An 11,004-nucleotide genomic window follows, 5' to 3' on the forward strand; every position below is an offset into this window, starting at 1 on the left:
GGGAGGGGGGTCTGCGTGTAGGTCAGACGGGAGGGGGTCTGCGTGTAGGTCACGGGGGAGGGGGGTCTGCGTGTAGGTCAGACGGGAGGGGGTCTGCGTGTAGGTCACGGGGGAGGGGGGTCTGCGTGTAGGTCAGACGGGAGGGGGTCTGCGTGTAGGTCACGGGGGAGGGGGGTCTGCGTGTAGGTCAGACGGGAGGGGGTCTGCGTGTAGGTCACGGGGGAGGGGGGTCTGCGTGTAGGTCAGACGGGAGGGGAGGCCTGTCAGTGACAGATTTGGGCTGTAGGGGTCAGAGTTCAGAACTATCCGCACAAGGTGATGATACAAAGCAGAACCATGGTTAGTCACTCACAGCTTTACTTTCATTCCCTGGGGACAGTGCGGCCTTGGATGCCCGCAGGAGGGCAGGTCATCCGGCTGAGCCCCCTCCCACCTGCATCTCACCCCTCCCTGTGGGAAGCCAGCGCAGGCACATTCTGTTCCAGGAGGAAGAACCTGCTGGGAGTAGCAGGAAGCTCAGCCTGTCTGAGTGGAGCCCTATCCCTCGGACTCTGCCTCCACCTGGGAGGCAGCCTCCTCCTTCCGACTCTACGTTCTCCACTCCCAGCAGGTTTGGGGAGAACGAAGACATCATTCAGGATGTCTCAGGACTCCCAAGGTGGTTCCCATGTCATCACCCGAAGGGTTGACGATGCCCTGATGGCCTTGAACCCATGCCCTCCAAGGACTGAACACCCCCAGGGCCCTCTCTCTTGGCAGCAAACATCCCCTGTGAGTGTTCTGGGCTGTGGTTTTCTTCATTGGAAACAAGGGCAGCACTGCCCTAAGCTCAACTCGGTGGGTGAGACATAGATGAGTGAGCAGGAACCCACGTGCCTCTGTCTTTAAGAAACGTCTCCGATGTCCTGCTTTCCAGCCAGCAATTTCCTGGTTTCCAGTACTGTCGATTTTTTAATCCCCTCTCTGTCATTTTGAGAGATTTATGGCATTCAGCTTATTATCTTGATCCAGTTGTTCATCTGCTTCATAAAACAGCTTTACTGGTTTTTGCTAGACATGCAAGCATTCCATAATCGTCTGCTCAGGCGGCCAGAACACGCCTGCACACTGGAGCTTAAACAGCAGAAATTTACTTCTCACAGTTCTGGAGGCTGGAGTCCAGATCCAAGAGCTCTCTCCCTGGCTCACAGTGGCTGCTTCTCGCTGTGGCCTCTCCTGGCCTTTCTCCTGTGCCTGCAGAGAGTCGGGGACAGGGGGAGGGAGAGAGGGAGGGAAGGATTGAGGGAGGGGGAGGGAGGGAAGGATGAAGGGAGGGGGAGGGAGGAGGAAGGAGGGGGAAGAAGTGGGAGGGAAGGAGGGAGGGGGAGGGGGGAGAGCCCTCTCTGGGGATGCTCCTCTGACAACGACAGCAGCCTGCCGGATTAGGGCTTCACCCTCAGGACCCCATTTAACTCACTCACCTTCCTAAGTGACCTGTCTCCAATTGCACTCACATGGTTATGGCATCAACACAGGAATTTGGGACGACACAATTCAGTCCACAGCACATCCTAGTACAGACTTTTTTGATAAAGAAAACAGCAGTCTATTAGGAAAAGGTAATAAGTAGGAACAGATGCGAGGGCATGTGTAAGACGAAAGAGGAAAACTAACTAAAGGACCTTCAGAGTGAATGTAGCATAGGCCCTCTTTCTGCATACAGAGTCACATGCAGTCAGAATGAATGAATGAATTAGACACTCAAGGCCACCTCAGAACCCCCAACGCACCACTGTCGGGAACATTCTTTGACTTGCAGGCTGCCACTACATGGGAAAAATGGCAAAAGCATAGCTATTGTTACTTACTGTACTCTTAGAAAATGCCTGAAATCGTTAAGGAAGTTAAGCTGCTTATTGAAATGAAATGTATTAGATGGTGACTATTTTGTGTTTATACTGGTATTCATATTTGTTCTCTTTACTGTTGGGTTAAGATTTGGGAAGGGCTGCTATTCTTATGTGTGTTGGTGTGTATGTTAATGTGTGTGCATATATGCATACACATGGGTCTTACAGATGTAAATTTATAATCTACTAGAGGCCCGGTGCATGAAATTCATTCCCGGCAGGGCGGCGTTCCCTCAGCCCAACCTGCACCCTCTCCAATCCGGGAGCCCTCAGGGGATATCCTACTGACGGCTTAGGCCCGCTCCCCGTGGTTCTCTGCTCGCTGCAAGGCCACCCTGCTCAACGCCGTGGCGACCCACAAGCAGGCCCTGCTGTCTGCTCTCTGCGGGGACTGCTTGCTGGCATGCCGCCGGTGGGACTAAAAGGACTGGAGGACTCCTGGGGACGGGTCCGGCTGCACTGCCTGTCTGCCGCTCCCCTGGTGGGGCTGAGGGGACTTTCGTACACTGGGCCTCTAGTAGCTTATAAATTTACATCTGTAAGACCCATGTGTATGCATATATGCACACACATTAACATACACACCAACACACATAAGAATAGCAGCCCTTCCCAAATCTTAACCCAACAGTAAAGAGAACAAATATGAATACCAGTATAAACACAAAATAGTCACCATCTAATACATTTCATTTCAATAAGCAGCTTAACTTCCTTAATGATTTCAGGCATTTTCTGAGAGTACAGTAAGTAACAGCTATGCTTTTGCCATTTTTCCCATGTAGTGGCAGCCTGCAAGTCAAAGAATGTGCCGCCATCTTGTGGCTATCGGCACCGCCATGTTTGTGACTGAGTGATGGTCAATTTGCACATTCCCGCTTCATTAGATAGGATGTTATAATATTTTTATAGCTTTTTTGTTATTTCAGTCTTAAAATGGTTGTTAAACTTTTAATATTGGGCACCATTACATTTACGGGCCATTAGGATGTGATTCACAAGCGATACAGATAGACACAGTTACAGATTCACAGGAGGAGGGGCCTGGAGTAGACTGCTGTGGGGCCACAAGCACTGCGGAGCATGAGTGCATGGCCGCGTGCTCTGGATGGACCCAGGGCATTTAGGTTGGGAGCCTGTGCCTGGTAGCATCCACGTGTACATCACCCTGTGTACACGCTGCTGTGTGCACAGAGCCCTGTGCACTGGGGAAACATGGCAAACAGCTCAGCTCCTGCCCAGCCTCCCGGGTGTGTGTGCAAAGGCCGTGGGGTGAGGGCTGGGCTCTCTCTGCCAGACCAGCTGCCTGCAGGGCCATAGCTCATATGGTGGGCCAGCACATACAGTGGTGAAAATCAGAATTTTGTAGTGATTTTCAGTATTCTTTACCAGAAATTACTCCTACAAAAATATTCACTTTTTCAAAGCAAACTTTCCTTCAAATTTAACTTTTGAGGACAATTGTCCAAATTTATCATTAATTTTTGTAAAAACATAATAGAAGGGAAAGACCTGCTCCTGTCTTCCCCCCAAGCCTCAGAGTGGAGGTAATATTCTTTGCCTGACTCCTGTCTCTCATCCAAAAAGACAGAAGTAGCAGGTGTTAAAGGACTTTGATCAACTAGAATTTTTTAATGAGTTAAGTCATTGAAAAATGAATTTAATTCTATGTAATTTTTTACAAAATACTTACTAAGACAATGGGGAGAAAATGACAAAAGGCTATGACCTTGCACGTTTCTGCAACCAGTTTGCTCGAAAGTCTGAAGTCCTGCTTGCTGCACGGGAGTCACTGTCCAGCCCTCCTGCTCGCTTGCGTGACCTCCTCCCTCAGATGGGGCTTCTTGGCTGGTGGCACTTCCTCTCACGGATCTAATTGTTCTCTTGTGCTGCCCCTTCCATGTCAGATCCCGAGGTGTGACATTCCGTCTTTTCTTGTTCCGGGCAGGCTCTTCCCGGGACCTGACCCACTGTGGGCCCGTCTCCTCCGACAGGCCAGTCCCACCCCAGCACCTGGCCTTCCGTCCTCCCTGCCAGCCGCCACTCCCAGATCTCAGCTGCCCCGCACCACATGGACATTGAAACACACCTTGATTTTTCCTTCACACCTCATTTAACATGTACTAAGCTGGATGCGTGTGTATGTGGCTGACAACGCACGCCTCCCTCCCAGGTGCTTGTGTGGTACCAGTTACCCACTTCGCTCACTCTGTTGTGTCCGGGGGCTGCCATACAAAATACCACAAACCGAGTGGCTTAACACGACAGAAACGTATCCTCTCAGGGTGCTGGGGGCCGGAAGCCTGAGAGCAAGGTGCCGGCCCGGTTGGTCCTCCTGAGGCCTGAGGGGGAGTCTGTCCAGCCCTCGCGGCTGCTGCGGCGGCCAGCATCCTGGGCATGTGGCCGCATCCCTCCAGCCTCAGCCTCCGTTGCCACCCGGCCTCTCAGGTCTGTCCGGGTCTTCACCTGCCTCCTTATTGGGCACAGTCATTAGATTAAGGGCCGGCCTGCTCCAGAGCGACCTCATCTTAGTTCACCAGTGACATCAGGGAAGGCCTGGAGGTCACGTTCTGAGCATCCAGGTGAACACAGACATTGGCAGGACTCGGTCGGGTGGAGCCCGGACCACGCCTGCCCCTTCCTGCTGTGGTGTGAGCCACGCGTGCTCTCTCCTCTCAGTCACGCTTCCTCCTCGTCATGACTTATCATCTTCCTTCTTCCTTCAGTTATTTGCCAGCAGCACAGCTCGCAATGCCCTCCTCTGCCTCAAGACCCGCTGGGCCCACTGGCGCCACTGGCCATTCATTCTGGGTGAGTGGGCTCCTGAGGCAACGTTGTGCCCTCAGCGGCCGCCGACACACCTGGGCTCGGGCTGCGTCCTGGCCTCAGTCTCCTCTCTCCACGGATCCAGCGCCCTTCACCTTCACGCTTCTACTCGAATGCCGTCCCTCCATGTGAGCTCGTCCCTGGCCACCGCTCCCCCCTCCACCCCATCAGAACCACCATCCCTCTGGGTGGTGCTAACGCACAACCTGACACCAGTGGAGACGTGTGGCGGGCGACAGGACACTTTCCTGACAAACCCAGAGAGCGTCCAAAGAAGCACTTTCTTTTTTTTTTTTCTTTTTTTTCTGTAGAGTAATCCACATTCTGGATTTTTTTAATTGTTTTATTGCTTAAAGTGTTACAAAGATTATTACATATGTCTCCCTTTTTTCCCACCCTTGACAATCCCCTGGCCTCCCCTACCCCCCAGTGTCTTATGTCCATTGGTTATGCTTATATGCATGCATACAAATCCTTCGGTTGGTCTCTTACCCACAATCAGTTTGAGGCAGCTCTGCCTCTGTATCTATTATTGTTCAAAAGTTTGTAATGGTCTCTATTATCCATGAATGAGTGAGATCATGTGGTATTTTTCCTTCATTGACTGGCTTATTTCACTTAGCATAATGCTCTCCAGCTCCATCCATGCCGTTGCAAATTGTAAGAGTTCCTTCTTTTTTACAGCAGCATAGTATTCCATCGTGTAGATGTACCACAGTTTTCTAATCCATTCATCTACTGATGGGCACTTAGGCTGTTTCCAGATCTTAGCTATGGTGAATTGTGCTGCTATGAACATAGGGGTGCATATATCCTTTCTGATTGGTGTTTTTGGTTTCTTGGGATATATTCCTAGAAGTGGGATCACAGGGTCAAATGGGAGTTCCATGTTTTGTTTTTTGAGGAAACTCCATACTGTCTTCCATAGTGGCTGCACCAGTCTGCATTCCCACCAGCAGTGCACAAGTGTTCCTTTTTCTCCACATCCTCTCCAGCACTTGTCGTTTGTTGATTTGTTGATGATAGCCATTCTGACAGGTGTGAGATGGTACCTCATTGTTGTTTTGATTTGCATCTCTCGGATGATTAGCGACTTTGAGCATGTTTTCATATGTCTCTTGGCTTTCTGAATGTCCTCTTTTAAAAAGTGTCTATTTAGGTCCTTTGCCCATTTTTTGATTGGATTGTTTATCTTCCTTTTGTTAAGTTGTATGAGTTCCTAAGCACTTTCAAGACTCATGTCTCACGTGTGCACTTCTTAACAGGGGCATTCGAGTCACACCCACAGACCACGGTGTGTCCTCCACAGGGCGTTTCTCCCGGGACCGAGGAGCCACCGGCCACCCACGTGGCGGCTCTGCCACAGTGCCCGCGTATACCACTTCCCAGCCCTGCCCAATACTGGCCAAGTCCATGGCTTTCTTCCCGCCTGAAGCCCTGAATGGACGTAAAGAAATGAGGAACGCTGCTGTGATCCTATTCTTTACCACCAACTTTTTTAAAATGAGTTTTCTCTGGACCCTTATCAAAAAAGCAATAAGTATTAGTCTAACAATTGTTCTTTACTTTCCCATTGGTACATAAACAAACACTTTTTTTCTTTTTTGTATTAGAGATGTTTACATTTGCACTTTTGTTCTTAACACGGAGACTATAAGTAAGGCTTAAACAGTTACATTTCGAGTCTCTTCTGTTGCCTTTTTACTGGAGGTATTGGGGTGTCACTGGTTAACAAAATGGTGCAGCATTCGGGTACACAGTCCCACAGCACCCGGAGAAGCAAACTTCTACCCCCTCATCCATCTCAGGAAGAGAACTCAATAAGACTTTCCTTCTGTTTATCAAAATTGGTAAAATGTTTATCATTTACTAAATCTTTCACCAGGAATTATGAGGAATAATTATTTTACAATAATGTGAATAGGAAATGCCAAATACAGCTCAAATGAAGCATAGTTATATGAGGCATATATACTCGTTGGTTTCCTCTTTTATCCTCATTTGATTTTTTATCTCATGGGATATAGGTTTCTTCAACTCTGTCTTTTTTTGTTCAACCACAAAATTACCTAAAGAAAACTACATCCCTAGCTTCTGTGTATATGTAGAAGATGGGAAAAGATTACTGTAGGAAAGAAACTGGAGAAAAGGAAAAGATAACGACTGGCCCACCAATGCTCAGCTAACCCAAAAAGAACGAGATGCAGTAGTTGGAATTGAGCTGCACAGTTTCTTCCTCAATTTGCAGCATTTGGCCTTGAGGCAGGTTTGCACAGTGCAAACTGGATGATGATTAAGGGCAATTACACGGTCAATGAGGGCTTTTAGATGAGTCAGCGAAAGGAAAGCATTCCTGGGTCTTAGGCTTCAGTTAGACATTTTGACAGTTTGAATATCTGGCTTTATGGTTAATGATCCAACAACCCTCAACTTCACTCTTTATAGACTTTTTCAGTGCATGGAGGCACATCAACTAAGGTCAAACAAAAGTGTAGACGTAATGGTTTATTTAGTCAATAAGCATTTATTCAAAACCTCACTGCCTGAGGTATTGTGGAGGCTAAATAAGCTCTGAGCTTGACCTTGAGAACTTCAGTCTGTGATGCTGTCACCTACGTACAGGGCTGCAAACATCCCACGGTCACCGCTGACACCAAGCTCATGTCGCCAGAACTGTGTTTCGCAGGCCTCGTGGGTGTCACAGGCGAGGTCCCACACACAGACACTCACCTTTTCCACCCACCTGTCACCACTGCAAACCAACAGCTCCTTTCTGAATCCCTGTGCAGAGTAATTTCATCTCCGGGAATGCGGTCTCTCACAATAGAAACCTGGGCGTTCTTCTCAACTCCTTCTTCGGGTTCATCCAAAAATCCGGAAAGTTCTGATCCTTTGATTTCTGCCTGTAAATAGCTCTTTATTCTCTTTTTCCCTCATCGGCTCTAATCTCACCTCCTGCATGCTCACCGCTCCTCTTCTCCAAAGCACCCACTTGCGCTGCACTCTGCGTGGCTCCCTTCAGCCTGCGGGCCGATGCAGGTGACAGCGGCCATCAGAACCTGGCCCCTCCCCACCCCACCACCCAGCCCCCAGTGCACAGTTCCCATCACATCCAATGTCCTGTCCACCTTGGAGCGCGTTGTCCTCACAGCCCAGAAAGCCTCCTTCCATTTCTCCGTGGACACCCTGCTAAGCCTCTCAGACTGAGACGCTCTCTGTGCAGCCCTCCTGTACCCCAGGCCGAGTTCCGTGTGTGCGTGTCTTTACGGTTGATTGTTAGTTACGTACTTACTCACATCCCTGCCTCCCGTGAAGCTGTGAGCATCGACCTGGGACTCTGGCTAACTCATCTTTGTTTCCAATACATAGAGACTCAACAATGTCTGATGGGGGAATCAACATGTAGGTATACTTGGGTTTTAAAAAGAAATCTGTGAAGCGGTATCTATAACCACACTTCTTAATCATAAGGAAGAAGGGTTTTTCGGGTTTTGTGGACCTAATGCCCTATTTCCATCCCCTTTAAGGCATATCGGGTCTCCTCCCACCACCTTCGTTTCCGCCATTCTAGAGAAGAATCCAAAAGGCCTTAGTGGACACAGTTGAAGAATCTTGTCACAGGACTTGTGACATTTGAAAGAGATACAAATTATACTGTGAAAAGCCAAAGGGGAGAGAGAAAGACCGCTGGCCTGGGAATCTGTAGCCGTTTTGGAGATGCTGTGTTTGTGGGCCTGGCCTGGAGAGGGTCAGGGGGGTCACACTAGGCTTCTCTTTAAATGGGATCCTCAGGTTCCCCGGTTCCACGTGAGCCCCAGGAGTTCCAGCTGGAAGTAGATGGAGAGGGCAGGTGTGGGTGTGGGGGAGTAAGAGTGATGGAGGCTGTGCGGGCCTGGGAGGCCCAGGTCAGACCTCGGAAGGAAGGTGGAGAGTGAGACGAAGCCTGTGCGGGAAGTCAGATCCTTAGGCAATCACTCGCTTACACCTTGTACCCTGTACTGGCCTGTCTGTCTGCCTTTTTTTAGAAGGACGTTCATTAAAGCACAAGTTATCACAGACTTAGTGACTTAAAATAGCGCCCATTTAATAGCTCACAGCTCCATAGGTCGGAAGGCTGGTGGGTTGGCCGGGTTCTTGCCGAAGGTCTCACAACTGAAACCAGGGTGTCAGCCAGGGCCAGCTGGCTCTTACCTGGAGGCACGAGAACAATCTACTTGCAGGCTCATCCCAGTTATTGGCAGGAGGCGGTGCCTGTGGTTGTAGGACGGGTCCTCAGCGGAGTTTATGAGGCCCTTTCCTCCTCAGAGCCAGGAAGGCAGCATCTCTCAAGGAAGACCCCCCTGGCGCCCAAACCTCTGCCTGCCTGCTCTGCCGGCAGCTGGAGAAACTGCTGCTAGAGGAGGCTGCCTGGTTATAACCCTTTAGCTTCCAGTGGGCTGAGCCCTGAACACGGCTGGTTTCCCCTTGTGAGCCCCACCATATGCATCGGCCGGGGCTATGCAGGACTGTTCACCACGCCGCCCTAGGACCCTGCCCGCAGGCCAGCCAAAGCTCCTCTTGCAGCCACAGGGTCCAGGCGGCCTCGCTGTCCGTAGGCGCAGTGTGGGCAGGAATGGCACCTGCTATTTCTCCTTTCCCGCCGGGCATCTGTTTGCACCTGCCCTGTCTCCATGAGCTTCGTGCTTGGGTTTTCCAGTCCTTCTATTCAGTTACAGATTGGGCACACAGGAAGGGGAGGAGACGCCACCCGGTCCCTGTACAGATCTTCTCATGAACCCTTCTCTGTCGCTGTTTTTCCCTCATTTAGTCCAAAAAGCAAACCACCTGGAGCCCCTCCTGTAAGTGAGTGCACGGCAGCCCAGCTGCGAGGCCTGGTGAGAAGGCTGCGGCTCCGGACCGCCCTCTGCGGGAGGCGGCTGGCAGAGGGAGGCCTGTCCTCCGAGGCCAGTCCCCCGACGGGTAAGCCCTGGTCCTCAGGCGCTGGGAGGAGGTCATGGGGGACGCGCATGTTGCAAGTGTTTTAGTCTGGGTCTCTCCGAAAGCAGACCCGCAATGACTTAGGTTCCAATAGTTGACCTCCAGGGTGACCCAGGGAGGTGAGAGCAGGCAGGAGACAGACCAGGAGCTGAGCCGATAAGGGTGCGCTAATGAGAGGGTTACCGGGGCCAGCTGTAACCTGTGGGTCACACAGAGGACTTACCTGAGGAGGATGGAGCTGGGGTCCTTCGCCAACGGAGACTTGCGGCGAGACATGTAGCTGCCGCCCAGCCCTGCAGGCCGCCGGGAGGAACCCTCCAGCCCAGACCAGTGTCCTCGCCCCATAGACGCGCAGGCCGGCAACAGCCTCGCTGTAGCAAGTGTGATTGTAAATGCTCAGAGAACACCGTCATGTCAGAAACTGAGCACACACCCAGCAGGCCATCAACAAACTGATCCCGTAATCCCGGTACCATGGTCAGCCTCCCTAATGATTCCAGAAATGTGCCTTCGGACACTCCGGGAAGCAATCTAGGAGAGCGCCACGCCCACCGCACGCCACGCCCACCGCACGCCACGCCCACACCTCGGTGCCAGGTCTGTGCGGGCAGAGGACCGGGAGAGAGTGGTTGTGCAGAGGCGGTTAAATCAGTCAGATTGTTAACTCCCAGGACGGATCAAGGTTCCCCGCGGTTCTGTGCTGGAAGGTTGCATCGTATCATAGTTTCTTAAAGGGAAGAGGCTAGCATACAGCGTCACTGGAATTTGGTAAATGTGCAGAAAGGGCTATTTTGAACTTTATTTGTCCATCACTTGAAGGACACGTGCGGGACTGGGGAAGCCGGAACGAACACCTGAGGGATGGCGTGCATTCGCGATGTTCCTTTTCTGTTTAATCCAAGCTCTGCCTATTTACGCTCCAAACCATAAGAGAACCACGCGTGCGTTCTAAGTATCCGGGCTGGGACAGCTCCGGGGCAATCCGTTCATGAGCTTGAAACCTGCTGTTCATTTCTAAATTCCAGTGTTTTCAGTACCTGGATTCTTCATGAAAGTCACCATTGTAAATGTCACACACTGCCTCCTCGACCTGTATTAAGAGGGGGAGGTTCTGGAATGTTCTGACTTCAAGAACGCCAAGCTCTCTGCTCAGGAAGCTAAGGTAACCTCCTAACACTTCGCCTTTTCTCCCTACGAAGCCCAGCCCACAGCTGTGCGGTGCGCGCAGGACCCTCGTGGCCCCACGCCACAGGAGCGAGTCCGGCTCCCCAGCAGCATCGACTCCTGCACAGGTGCGTCTCCTCCCGGAACC

The 11,004-nt window shown here is 51.2% G+C and overlaps 1 protein-coding gene across 1 annotated transcript in view; it reads left to right on the plus strand.

Annotated features, from left to right (window-relative positions):
- The window catches only part of CNGB3 (cyclic nucleotide gated channel beta 3), a 129,046-nt gene that overhangs the window by 55,711 nt on the left and 62,331 nt on the right, over positions 1–11,004 (plus strand). Inside the window, exons 4-5 of the mRNA XM_014528439.1 lie at positions 9,523–9,674; positions 10,892–10,984. Of these exons, the coding sequence (XP_014383925.1) occupies positions 9,523–9,674; positions 10,892–10,984 (245 nt within the window). The remainder of the gene's footprint in view (positions 1–9,522; positions 9,675–10,891; positions 10,985–11,004) is intronic.

This window comes from Myotis brandtii, unplaced genomic scaffold (assembly GCF_000412655.1).
Source record: "Myotis brandtii unplaced genomic scaffold, ASM41265v1 scaffold634, whole genome shotgun sequence".
Classification (NCBI taxonomy): domain Eukaryota; kingdom Metazoa; phylum Chordata; class Mammalia; order Chiroptera; family Vespertilionidae; genus Myotis; species Myotis brandtii.